Here is a 13,556-nt window from a genome sequence, read left to right as displayed (position 1 = left end):
GAGCCACCTCTCCAGCCTAGATTGCCAGAAATGTGAGGTTTGACTATGGAGTGAATTCAAGGCTAACTAGCTTTGGAAAGCTGGACAATTGTTATCAATACAAGGTTACATAACTCACAGTCAGTTCTACTCCTGTATGATGAGTACTGTCCCGATTACAAGGGTTACCTCTCTAGAACACTCTCATTGACAGCCAAAGGCTATAATGAAATTTAGGAAAAAGTAGGTGCATTGAGCCTGCCACCAGAAGGAAACCCGAACTCAGTCCAACTGAGCCCTGTGTTTGTATACTGGCTAATTTTAGGTCAATTTAACACAAGCTAGATTCATTTGGAGAACCTCAACTGAGAAAATGCTCCCACCAGACAGTTTCGTGGCTAAGCCTGTAAAACATTTTCTTACTGATGTCGTGGAAGGGCCCAGCTCACTGCTGACAGTGCCACCCTGGGATGGTTGTCCCGGGCGCTGTTAAGAAAGTAGCAACACTCCTCCATGTCCCTCCTCCATGTCCTTTGCATCACTTCCTGCCTTGAGCTCCTGACCTTTCTACCTTAGATGATGGACCATGAGTAGGAAGATGAAATAAACTCTTTCCTCCCCAAGTTGCTTGTGGTCATGTTATATCACATCAACAGAAACCCTAAGACAGGTGAGAAAGGTAGCCATAGTGGGTGGGGCCATGCCAACCACATAGAGCCTTCACAGACTGCCCATAGGCCAGGGCAGCCATGAAGGTTTTCCAGAGTATAAGTGTGTCATTCAAGCATTATTCTCTGCATGAGTTTCAAGTTATAAACTTTCTCTAGTGCCCAGAAGCCAGGCCTTTTGAAATAATACCACAGAATGAGCTTTTTGAATAAGCAAAGAAAGAGCTACAAGACAGGACTAATGCCCTTTGTCCTAAAAGAGGTCCAGGCCACATGCCCCTAAGTGCCTGCTAAGCTGTTTTGCACCTAGATGATACTAGCAGTTGGCCCTCATAAAATGAATGGAGGCTACCAAGACCTCCGTGCTCATCCTCTCAGAGCTCCAGTCTCCCTACATTCTCCCATGGCTTATGTTGCACAATGTCCTTAGACATTTTCCCAGAAGAGATACCCACAGAATTCTATCACTAAACTTAACTTTAAAAATTAAAAACTCCAGCAGAAGTCAATTGTTGTTCCTATGACAGGTAACACCCTAAGAGATTCAAGGCAACTGGCTCAAATGGCTATAATCTTACCAGATCTATCCTCTGGGTCTTCCTCTTCAGACAGCCCCTCTGTTTCCTCCCCATCTGTGTCATCATCCTGCTCACTGCCTGTATCATCTTCAGAGTCTCCACTTTGGCCATTGCTGCTTTCTTCTAGATCACAAGGTAAAAGCACAGGCCCCAAAGGGCAGTGTCAAAGCAGGGAGCCAAAGCTGCTCTGGGAATATACAGGTCTACAACACCAGGCTACCCTGGTTGGGGTCGGGAGGGAGAGGAGGGGTTAGGGGCTGGCTAGAGAGATATAAAATGGGGAGCCATGTGTCATCTTACTCTGTATTTATGTTGCTAGCATTAAAAATAAGACAAGGTGGCTTGAAATACAGCTCAGCTAGTAGTGTGCACGCCTAGTATGATCAAGCCCTGGGTGCACCACCCAGCACCACCCAGCGCCCAGCACAGCGGTGCACATCTGTAACCGCAGCGTTGGTTTGAGAGGCAGAGGCACGGGGTCAGAAGCTCACGACCGTCCTCAGCAGGCCTCTGGGCCACAGGAGCCCAGGCAAAACTAAAACAAATCAATGAAAACCATGCATTCCCCTGTCTGGAGGTTTAGTCAGGAGGACCGCAGCTAGAAGCCATCCTATTCTACACAGCAAGACCCTGTTCCAAAAACTAGAGCCCCACAGCAGTCTTACTAAGCATGCACAAAGCTTTAGGTTCTATCCCTAATCCTCCCTCCTCACAAAAAGATGGAACACAATGACATGTGATTGTAGTCTTAGCTACCCGCACTTTGGGAGGCTGAGCTGGGCTGATCACACGAGTCAAGGGTTCAAGGACAGTCTGAACCACACCATCTTAAAAACAAGACAAAACAAAAAAAGCAAACAAAAAGACTGAATGTGCCGGGCGTGGTGGCGCACGCCTTTAATCCCAGCACTCGGGAGGCAGAGGCAGGCGGATTTCTGAGTTCGAGGCCAGCCTGGTCTACAGAGTGAGTTCCAGGACAGCCAGGGCTATACAGAGAAACCCTGTCTCGAAAAACCAAAAAAAAAAAAAAAAAAAAAAAAACTGAATGTACTATACTTCTATAACAATTTTTTTTAAGGTTAAAAGTGAAAGCTGACATTTAAGCTCCCAAGAGGAGCTTAGTAACCTGGAGAAAGCACCAGGTGCTATTCCTTTGCAGACACCCTGCCAGCATTGGGGTGTGGCAGTGGGGTGCTTACCAGCATCACTGGCCAGTTCTGAGGAGCCAACCCGTGGGGGTCCATCTGGCCCAGGGCTGTGCGCCACAAGCTCATCCAAGTTGTCGTCATCCATGGCTGCACATTGGAGTTCACCTCTGAAAGAGACCAGAACCAAATAACTCCAACCTTCCCTGGCTACAGAGCCCACTCTAAAAGGTGCCATTCCCAATAGGGACCTCCCTGGTGGCCTAAGCACTGTCACACATGTAGAATCTGAGCTGTGAGACACAACACACAGTACCCTAGTCATAGAGCCATGTGCAAATATAAAACATAAAATACATCTTCATAAGAGACAGTGACTAGTTTCCAGAACCAAATGCAAAGCAGGGTCTTCGTGCCTGAGGACTAGCAATGCTCTCACCCAAGCATTCCTGAAGAGTCCTAATACAGAAATGAACCAGACAGACATATGCGCTGAAACAGAGCAGCACTTTTCACCTGAGAGCCGGTCATCACGAGGACTCCAGTGGTGAGTCGCCCATTTGCCTGTCACTAAGTGGGCATGTCACTCTTGGCCAATGCTGGCCCACTGGCCTCTGCTCAGCTGGCCACCATCAGATTATAAACCTCAGATGAAGTTCCTGGGGACTATGGCATTCCTGTGGCCCAGGCTGAAAGGCAGAAGATGCTGGGCTGTCCCTCTCCTGACTTTGTCAGCTGGAACACCTGCTAGTCCTCCTTTGCAAGCCTGTAAGAACAATGTTTAAAAGACTTCCTGTCTTCACTCTTCTGACTTTGAGGCCAGTCTGGTCTACAGAGCAAGTTCCAGGATAGCCAGGCCTACACAGAGAAACCCTGCCTCAAAAACAAAAGAGAGAGAGCCAGGGAGTTGTGGCACACCTTTAATCCCAGCACTTGTGAGGCAGAGACAGGCGGATTCTAAGTTTGGGACCAGCCTTGTCTACAGAATGAGTTCCAGGACAGCCAGGGAGACACTGAGAAACCCTGTCTCAGAAACAAACAAACAAAACAAAAAACAAAAGAGAGAAAGAAGGATCATAAATGTCACTAGATATGACCTTCCTTCTGTACCAAGCTCTAGTTCCCCAAATAAGAACCTATTCATATATGTGGTCTTTACTCCTCTGTGCCACCTAACTTTCCCAGTTACTTCCAGAGGAAGCCCCTTTCACAGAAAATTCATTCAAAAACTCACTAGCCTATCCTGTGGTACCCTATGCTTCCCACCAAACCTAATGTCCACAGTCAGAGAAAAACAAAACAAAACAAAACAGCATAAGAAAGCTGAAAAATAGGGCTCAAGATCAGGGGCCCCAGATCCTAGAGGTCCATCGGCCTCAAGAACACACAGGCTATCCACTCAAAGCCACAGGGAAGGGCGAAACCCTTCTCCAAGAGGTCAAAGGCCAGGAGAAGAGCTGATGGTCTCTAAACACAGAGGGCATAACTTAAGGAATGTCAATTGTCACATGTTGCTCCTGCCTGGGAACAGTAAAGGGAGAAGAGTTCTGATAAACTATCTTACGTCTACCTGGTGCTCAGAGAATTTGCCACAGACTCCTGCTGAAACACACCGTCTCTGATATTAGAAAATGCAGACTGAGATAGACACAGAGCTTTGGCCCATTCATGACGGGGACCTCGGTCATGGTCCCAGTTTTCAGAAAAGAGGAGCTATAAGGAACTCTGTGAACCTCACTCACACAAGTCTTGGCTTTCTCTCAGTGCTGAGTGACGCCACAGGTTGCCCTTTTCACTCAGCATTCTTCCCAGAGGAATGAGTATAGAGTGGTCTATGGGGAGAAAGGAGGAATGCCGAGCTGCAAGTCAATCTCAAACTCCAACTGTGCTTCCAACCACTGGCCAAGATGACAGTCGCCAGACACGTTACTGTTTTCTGTTGCAGAGTACTCCTTTCAAGACACGATGGGAGCAACCCGGGGTTCAAACACAAGACAGGAAGACAGGTTTGAAAGCAATGTTGGCTCTGCCACTCTGCAGCGATGTAACACTGACAAGTGACTTTACCTCTCCGAACTATGGCTGTAAAGCTCCGACAGTGGTGCCTACTCGAGAATGCTGGGAGGGCTCCTCGAACTAAGGAAAACGATAATCGCGACATCAAGCACAATTTGGGCAAGTTCAGATGGTGCTGGCCAGGGCGAGGGCCATCAGGACAGAAAACCAGGTAGCTAGGGGTCACACCTTTCTTATGCACCAGTCCAGGTTCCCGCATGACCAGACAGGTGGCCGGCACCACGCCCATGGGCCTCCCGGTCGCAGCCGGACGTTCCGGGGCTCAGCTCGAGGCCTCAGCCACCCTCTCGTCCTCCGGACCGACCCGCGGCCAGAGCGACGTAGGCCTAGCCGGCCCGGAAGGCCACAGACAAAGCGTACGGCCACCATAGGTGGCCCGCGCGGCCGGACGCGACAGGGACACCGGGCCAGAGCGGCTACCGCACGTACCCGGGAACCTCGCGCCTCCCGGACGCTCCTAGACGATCCCGCCTCTGTCCGAACACGACCGCAAGTAGGCCGGTCAGCCGCCGCCGCCGTCGCCGCGCGCTCCCCGACCCGGAAGTGCACCCATACTCTTCCGGAACTTTCTGCCCTGCCCGTTGGTGGAAACTACTAAGGCCAAAACGGGGAGGAACTCGCGGCGGAGGATGACGAGACGTTAGCGCGTCCCCTTCCTCTCAGAACACCGACTAGCCCATCACAAGTACTGTCAGAGGAGAGCAGTGTTTTGCTGAGCGTGTGCTGTCCGAGCTCTCACCAGTGCACTAAACCAGGCTGTGGGTCTCACCTCCATGCAGTTGGTACAGTCCGACTCCCCATCCGCCGCGATGAATGGGAGCGGCCCCGGGACCACGTCTCCGCCCACAACCGTCCCGCCCTCCCGTGAGCGCCTCCTCCTGGTGGCTGGACTTAACTGCAGCCCGCGGCTGGAGGAGCGCTAGAGAAAAGCTTCAGGATGTCCCCTGGGTCTTCAGGTTCCCTTCCAGTATGCAGTTAATCATGATGGATCCTGTATATACGAGCTCCTCCGTCCCCTTCAGCCCGGCGAGGAGAGGCACAGTAACTTGTGAACACCGTGAAGAACTTAATTGTATGGCACAGATAATTAATAGAAAGAACAGAACTAGAGGTTACCGCCTGGCAGTAGGACACTTTCTTGCCTAGTACGCATAAAGGCCTGGTGAGAGGGGTCAAAGTATGGAGCATAATAGGATTAGGGGAAGAACCATGAGAGGACTCAGGGAAAATTCAGACCCACAAAACTGAGACTGACCTAGAGGCTGAGGGGATCAGAGGACACTGAGGTACTAAACAGGTGGCAATCATGGCTCACTGGACTCAACTGCCCATTTTGTGGTCCAGGGACCACTGTGGCTCAGAAGGGATGGCTTTTGATAGGAATAGAAGACAGACTGTAGCCGGGCAGTGGTGGTGCACGCTTTTAATCCCAGCACTTGGGATGCAGAGGCAGGCAGGCGGGTTTCTGAGTTCAAGGCCAGCCTGGTCTTCAGAGTGAGTTCCAGGACAGCCAGGGCTATACAGAGAAACCCTGTCTCGAAAACAACAAGAACAACAACAAAAAAAAAAAAGGAAAGAAAGAAAGAAAGAAAGAAAGAAAGAAAGAAAGAAAGAAAAAAAAAAAAAGAAAAGAAAAGAAAAGAAAAAGAAAGGAGGAGAAGACAGACTGTAGATTTACTGAGAAACTGGATGAGAGGGGCAGGGAGGAGAGGGAAGGAAGAATATGAAGATGAGGAGATAGGAGTCTACTTAGAAGAGGGAAAGCTAGGGTTATCCCCAGAGAGCAGAGGACAAAAGGCTGCCTTGGAGATAAAATGTGGTGGTAGTGGGGACCAGCTTTGGAACCTGGGACTTTCAGTGCTAAAAAGTCCAGATTCTACAAAGAAACTCAAGGGTAGGGTACTGAAGAAAACAAGAAAAGGAGAAGCAAACACATACATCAAGAAGGGATCTGGGGCTGGACAGGGTGACATAACCTTTACTCTCAGAAGAGACAGGCGGACCAGTGTGAGTTCAAGGCTAGCCTGGAGCACATAGCAAGTTCCAGAACAGCCAGAGCTACAAAGAGACCCTCTTTGTCTCAAAGGAAAGAAAGGACCTGGGAGCAGGGGGGTGGTTAAGATGGAGGGGTGCTTGACTGGCATGCCCAGAGCCATGGGTTCATCCCTGGCACAAAATAAATTAGATATGGAAGCATAGGCAAGATTATATAGAAGGTCATCCTTGCATACACAGGGAGTTCAAAAACAGTCTAGACTACATGAGACTCTTAACTCAAAAACGATGGGGCTGGGAGTAAGGCCCATCTGAGACTCTGAGAGTATCAGTCTTGGAGGAAGTATAGAGAAACTCAGAAGACTGAACAGGAAAGGCCAGCATGGTAACTATGCAGTAAATTCGCTGATTTGCTGGGAAGAGAACGATAAGTAGAATTAGCTAAGAAGAGGAAATTTAAAGGAGTTTAAAAAGGAGAAATATTGTGGCTGAAAGATGGTTCAGAGGTTAAGAGCATTGGCTGCTCTTCCAGAGGTCCTGAGTTCGATTCCCAGCAACCACAAGTTGACTCACAACCATCTATAATGAGATATGGCGCCCTCTTCTGGCCTGTAGACATACATGCAGACAGAATTAGGTATACACAATAAGTCTTTTTTTAAAAAAAAGGAAAATTATCAATATTCCTAATGGTGGGTTTAGAGAGGTGGTTGCTACTCTTCCAGAGAACCAGAGTTCAATCCCCAGCACCCGCATGGTGGCTCTCAACCGTCTTCAACTCCAGCTCCAAGAGATTCAATGCCTCTGGCCTCTGAGGGCACCTGCTCTTGTGTATATGCCCACATACAAACACAGAACTAATAACTTTAAAAATATTGTTACTGCTTGGAAGTAAAGAAAAAAGGACGGTGTCAGAAACAGTTCCCTTGGAACACGTCCTGTCCTCCCTTTTCTGTGAACCATTCAATTGCATGCAGATGGAGGAGGATCTAGACTCAGGTACTTTAGACCATCACTTGTGTAGCTTGAGGTTAGCTCCCCATCCTCTTTGTGACTTAGTATCTATATTAGTCAGGGATCTCTCTCTAGAGTCACAGAATTTAGGGATAGTCTCTATATAGTAAAGGAATTTATTGATGACTTACAGTGCAGCCCAATTCCCAACAATGGTTCAGTAGCAGCTGTGAACGGAAGTCCAAGGATCTAGCAGTTACTCAGTCCCACATGGCAAGCAGGCAAAGGAGCAAGAGCGAGACTCCCTTCTTCCAATGTCCTTATATGGTCTCTCCAGCAGAAGGTATAGGCCAGATTAAAGGTGTGTTCCACCACACCTTTAATCCCAGATGACCTTGAATCCGGATATTTAATCTTCTGGAATCCATAGCCACTATGCCTCAAGATCTCCATACCAAGATCCAGATCAGAAACTTCTGTCTCCCAGCCTCCAGATAAGGGTCACTGGTGAGCCTTCCAATTCTGGATTGTAGTTCATTCCAAATAGAGTCAAGTTGACAACCAGGAAGAGCCACCACAGCATCCTTTGTTGTAAGATAGAGATGGATGTTGGTCATGCTTGCTGCAGGGGCCACTGTGAATACTGGTCTAGTGAATACAGGGAGAAAGCTTTATTTGGGGTTCAGCATGATAAGGGGGGGGGCCTGGAAGATCACCCTCACTCTGAAGCAAATACCGATTCTCCCCTTGCAGCTTGTATCTCTACATACATTGGTTCATCTGCACAAACAGTGCCTACCTGGTGACGAGCATCAGATAGGGGAATACCTGTCAACACCCACTGAATCCCTTGGGAAGGAGAAAGACTAGCAGCTCCTAACAAACCTGAAGCCCCCATAGACGAAAGCCGGCCCCTTCTACCTACCTTCCTCTGTAGCTGCCTTTAATGTGGGAGGAAGCTACCGAAAAAGGAAAAACTTGTATAATAAACAAACAGGTCCACAGCGACACACGAAAAACTCTTCCTCAGCATCTTTGAGCAGTACACAACCTATACAGCCACATCAACCCATGCTTATCAAGTGTGGGAGGAAAGGTGCTGGCAGGAAGCTGCCCATTGCCAAACCAGGCCAAAACCAACATAGGTAGTACCTTTTGTTGTTGTTGTTGTTTTGACATAGGGCCTCTTGTAGTCCAAGCAGGCCTTAAACATGCTATATAGCTAAGGATAGCCTTGAACTCCTAATCCTTCTGCCTCTACCTGTAAAGTGCAAGTAATGCAAGTATCAACCAATCATGTCTAGCAGTAGTACAGATATAGAAATGACATACGTGTTCTTGGCATGTATAGAAGGGTGTAACTAAGCTATGCACTCCCTTTATTCTGTCCAGCCTCTTCCGGAGGGTTTAGCTCCTTCCCCATTATCTGAACAGTGAGTAATACAGAGCTGGGTCCACACTGAGCCTAGACATTGTCTTCTGCCCTACCTGATACCTAGCAATAAGAATGCCAAACGGGGCTGGAGAGATGGCTCAGTGGGTAAGAGCACCCGACTGCTCTTCCGAAGGTCCAGAGTTCAAATTCCAGCAACCACATGGTGGCTCACAACCATCCGTAACAAGATCTGACTCCCTCTTCTGGTGTGTCTGAAGACAGCTACAATGTACTCACATATAATAAATAAATAAATCTTAAAAAAAAAAATTAAAAAAAAAAAAAGAATGCCAAACAGTGCCAGATGGTGGTGGCTCATGCCTTTAATCCCAGTACCCAGGAGGCAGAGGCAGGCAGATCTCTGTGAGTTTCCAGGCTAGCTTGGTCTACAATGATAGTTCCAGGACAGAGCTGTTACACAGAGAAATTCTGTCTCACAAAACCAAAAGGGGAAAAACAAAAAGAAACCCAAAAAACAAAACATAAAAGAGGAGAAGAATAATGCCGGCCAGTCAAGAGATTCCCAAAAGAAGCTGAAGCAAGCTTAGCAATGAAGGTGACATGGGTAAGAATGAAAGGAGCTAAGGGAGCTGCAGGCAAGGCCATTGTATTCTTTTACTACAAATTGGGTGGCTTAAAGGGACAGAATTTATCCTTTCATAGTTCTGGGCACCAGATGTCAGAATTATTTAAGCCAGGTCAAGAGGGTCATGCTTTCTACATAGGTATGGAGGAATCTTTCCCGCCTTTCTCAGTTGGGGACTCCAGGTTTCCCTTGGCTTTGGCAGCATTATATTTCTTCATGGACTTTTTTCCTGTGCCTGTGGTCTCTCTATAGCCATTTATAGCCAACACTGTCTTTAGGGCCTGCCAGTTAAATCATAATAGCCTCAACTATCCATTCTCAGCCTTGCATGCTCTCTCTCCTCTCTCTCTCTCTCTCTCTCTCTCTCTCTCTCTCTCTCTCTCTCGCTTTGTGTGCGCGCACGCGCCTGTGTTTGCCTTCAAGTTTTTCTGTGAACCATGTATGTGCTAGATCCCCACAGAAGCCAGAAGAGTGTATTGTATCCCCTAAAATTAGAATTAAAATTAGAGTTATAATTCTCAGCCACTCTGTGAGTGCTGGGTCCTCTAAAGAGAAGTGAGTGAGCTGGGCGGTGGTGGCGAGCGCCTTTAATCCCAGCACTTGGGAGGCAAAGGCAGGCAGATTTCTGAGTTCGAGGCCAGCCTGGTCTACAAAGTGAGTTCCAGGACAGCCAGGACTACACAGAGAAACCCTGTCTCAAAAAACCAAAGAGAGAGAGAGAGAGAAGTGAGTGAGCTCAATTGATCCCTTCAGCTACAGCTATACACTTTTAATTTTGGCACTTGGAAGACTTCTGCAAAGTCACAATTATAGTCCATAATAGGATTTGGACAGACGTTTGTACAGTACCATAATACCCACCGGTGACACAGGGCAGTAAGGGTTGCTTTTCAGATGGGAAGTTCTGAGATGCAGGTGGGAAACATCCTAGCAAAGGCAGGAACGAGCTAAGTTTCTCCCTATATCTCCCTAATCCCTGACGTCTTTCCTCTGAACCTAGGCCTTACCTTCAAGATGTGAACCTTCTCAGACGTCCCAATAATTCATTCCTAGGAGTTCCTTCAGGGTTCTCATGATTCAAGCCTTTCTCTTTCTCTGTCTTTCTCTCAGAAGGCTGGCCTGAAACTTGCATCATATCCTCCTGTTCCTGCCTCTATTCAAGGTTATAGGGGTATAATCTCTCTGTTGTTTTAACAAGCGTCCATCAGGACTTCCAGCTTGATTTTTCAATTTCTGACCCTCTGTAGAAACCGAGTCAGCGCCTGGCTTCTCTGTGCTACATCCCTATGTGGCCACAATGCCCAACATTCTGCATATGGATTTGGCTTAGGGCCTTAGTGCTTTGCTGCGTAGGCTGAGTTTTTGGCAGCTGGCTGGCTCCAGCCCAGACTTTATAAGATTCAGGATATGTGGAGGTCAAAGAAGCAGGGGAGAGGGATTGAGGGGCAGGAGGCTGAGCTGAGGAGGCTGGACCCTGAGCCAAGGACCAGGGTATCTGAGGTGGACAAAGGTGGCCTTTGGAGTTGCCTGGAGCAAGGTTATCTCTGAGGATGGTGTGGAAGACTGGTTGAGGTAGACAGGAAAGAGAAAAGATGATCTCTGCCTCAGAAGCAAAAGAGCAGCTGCTGCATCTTGTTGAGTGGTTATGAGCTATATGCCCCATGATTCCTCCAAGGAACAACCAGGGGTGAGGGAGGTGTGTAGGGAAGGAGGTCTCTTCTGGCTGCACCTCCATCCCATTGCTTTGGATCTCCTCCGAGGAGTCCAATAACTGACGCTGGCACTTTTGCCTACTTTTCAAAAGACTGGGGCAAGCCCTCTGAGAGCCCAGAGCTCGGCAGGACTCTCCCTCCAGAGTAGGTCGCTTACAGGGCAAAGACAAATCTCACTGTAGATAAGGGATTCCCCAGGGCCAGACCCCTAGGATCTCCAGGCAAGTAAGAGACAACCCACTTCTCACAGCCAGATGGACACACATCTTTGAGGATCTATTGGGTCTGAAGAAAGGCAGGGGCGTACGTGCCTCCCGAGGGCATGGTGTCCCTGGCCTTCCAGACCATCCCTGGGTCACTGCCAGGACTACGTGTGCCTGGAGAGTTATGAGTTCCCGAAGGGGAGCAGTCCTTCCTTCGACTGAGTGGGGGAATAACCAGCCCGCCTAAACATCTGTCTGGGAGGCGGGGCTGCTGCTGCTTTGCCTCAAAGGGCCTGCCTTGTCCAGCTGTCTCATTGCTCTGGGCCAATGAAGCACTTCACTACCAGGGAGCAGTGCCAACTCCAGGCCCAGAGGCAGAGAGCCCGGGCCATACCACCGATCGAGGAAAAGGCATGCCTTGGGTTGTACCAACGCCCAATCACAGGGAGACACTGTCCAGCGAGGCCTCCCTGAAAGCCCCGCCCAGCAGGTGGCGGCCCCTCCCCAAGCCGACGTGCAGAAAGGAACGCGCCGGCCTCGCCCGCGAAGGGTTGCTCGGCGGCGGGCGGGGCGTGATGCCTCCCCCTCGTGTTCACTGGCTGCAGCCCTTCAGGGTGGGCCTTACTAGACCGGCTATTGGCTGCAAGATAGACTATTTGCATATGGGGCGGGGTAACTGAACCCGATTGGGGCCCGCCTTGGGTGTGAGTGTGGCCACTGCTGCCACTGAAGTTGATCCAAGAGCTGGCTATGGCCCTGCGCCGGGGTCGCAGGTGAAATAGAAGGGTTACAAGGTTGGAGGATGGGGGAGCACCTTCGAGGCTGCTTTTCTCAGGGGGATATGGGTATTGGGCGGGACAAGAGAGGAGTGGCTCTGTTGCCCAAGTTAGAGGAGATGAGGGCGGGGGCGGAGAGGAGGACCCCCCTCCACTTGCCCACCCGCCGGGGCAGTCCCTCCAGGCTCAGGACAGCCACTGCCCACCGCACACTGCGTTGCTCCGGACCCACTGTGCGTGTGACAGCGGCTGATCTGTCCCTGGGCAGCGCGAACCCCTGGCCCTGTGACCAGAGTCTGGGCGGCGGGCAAATGGTCCACTCTGGGGCGGAGGAAGGGCACCTGGATTCAGATAGACAGGGTGGTAGCAGGTCACTAGAAGACTGTACCTACAGACAGGCCTGCTTGTAGGAGCCCAGCTGAGACACGTTGGGCTGGGGGCTTCTCTGTCCTGCACCTGTGGGTCAGAGCTTGGGCCAGATACCCTCTTGGAGGGAACTTTCTTCTTAGGTGTATTAGGGTTCCAGGCTGTGCAGTCCCCAGAAGAGCCACTGTCAAAGTCATCAAGCCCAGAGACTCTCTGGGCAGGCACAGGTATGAACTTCAGCCAACAGGACCAAAACCTACAGGACCCACCTCCTGAGGGCCACCTCCAGGAAGACATTGGCAGCTGAATGCTTCTGCCTGGTTCTGCCACTTTCAGTACCATGGATCTCTCGATGGGCTCCTGGGACAGGCCTTTTCCCCAGGGCACTCCTGCTAGGTGTTCTCAAGTCCATGGAAAAGTGGAAAAGGATATCCAGGGAAGCTATAGGCTACAGGGCCAGGACATCTAGAGCCAGTCCAGTCCCTGGAGATGGAGGGGCAGGCTTAGTCCAGGTCTTTCTAGACTGGCACTGGTATTAAACTCAGAGTGCTCTGCAGATGGGGAGGGTCATGCAGCCTCTTGGGTTGAGAAACTATGAAGCTGACTCTTATTGTTGGAAAGCTACTTAGTGGGGAGATCCTCTGAACCAGGGTTCTTATGTCCACTTCTCTGCTGGAAATGAACAAGACCACTGTGACTAGGTGGGGGCCTAGCAAAGCCTGGCCCTGACCTCTGGCTGAATTGCCCAGACAAGGCTACCCCAACACTGACAACTGGTAAGGTCCTGACATCACTCAGCCAGGTCTTGCCCTGCCAGGGACCAGACATTTGTGGGCAGCTTGTCTGTTCTTTGCTTTAGCATCACACTGTTGTCTCCAAAGTCGTTACAAAATTCCAAAGTAAACTTTTCATTAATTCAAAGGCTTGCTTGGTGGTTCAAAACGGTCTAGCAACTGTTTGGAGAATGGGATTCTGTCCACTTGAATACAGCCACAGAGGAGCAGAGCTCTGTCAGCCTTTCCCCCTCAAAGCATAGTGGCCACTATGGAAGGCTTGGAAGATTCTTCAGTGCCACTGGGAACA

The 13,556-nt window shown here is 49.7% G+C and overlaps 2 protein-coding genes and 1 non-coding gene across 15 annotated transcripts in view; 2 read left to right on the top strand and 1 right to left on the bottom strand.

Annotated features, from left to right (window-relative positions):
• The window catches only part of Phrf1 (PHD and ring finger domains 1), a 34,275-nt gene extending 28,985 nt beyond the window's left edge, over window positions 1–5,290 (bottom strand). Inside the window, exons 1-3 of one of the 13 annotated variants that reach the window (XR_389947.3) lie at window positions 5,216–5,290; window positions 2,425–2,540; window positions 1,226–1,348 (exon numbers count right to left, since the gene is read on the bottom strand). Coding sequence is in view for 12 of the 13 variants with exons in the window: in XM_006536143.4 (XP_006536206.1) it covers window positions 1,226–1,348; window positions 2,425–2,540; window positions 5,216–5,247 (271 nt within the window). In the remaining variant the exon portion in view is untranslated. Of the gene's footprint in view, window positions 1–1,225; window positions 1,349–2,424; window positions 2,541–2,886; window positions 3,194–4,614 lie in introns of those variants that run through there. The other 12 variants (XM_006536143.4, XM_006536145.4, XM_006536144.4 and 9 more) reach the window with 12 other exon arrangements.
• Gm51460 (predicted gene, 51460) lies at window positions 4,151–5,561 on the top strand. The gene has a single exon (XM_030243134.1). It carries the CDS (start codon window positions 4,556–4,558, stop codon window positions 5,042–5,044), a length of 489 nt encoding a protein of 162 aa, XP_030098994.1. The 5' UTR covers window positions 4,151–4,555; the 3' UTR covers window positions 5,045–5,561.
• Window positions 5,562–12,273: 6,712 nt separating this feature from the next.
• Window positions 12,274–12,383, top strand: Mir210 (microRNA 210). The gene has a single exon (NR_029793.1). It is a non-coding gene; the product is annotated as a microRNA 210 (primary transcript).
• Window positions 12,384–13,556: the final 1,173 nt, after the last annotated feature.

The sequence above is a fragment of the Mus musculus genome, chromosome 7, assembly GCF_000001635.26.
Source record: "Mus musculus strain C57BL/6J chromosome 7, GRCm38.p6 C57BL/6J".
In the NCBI taxonomy this organism is placed as follows: Eukaryota; Metazoa; Chordata; class Mammalia; order Rodentia; family Muridae; genus Mus; species Mus musculus.
Note: the sequence above shows the minus strand (reverse complement) of the source record. Positions and strands in the feature narration are given on the sequence as shown.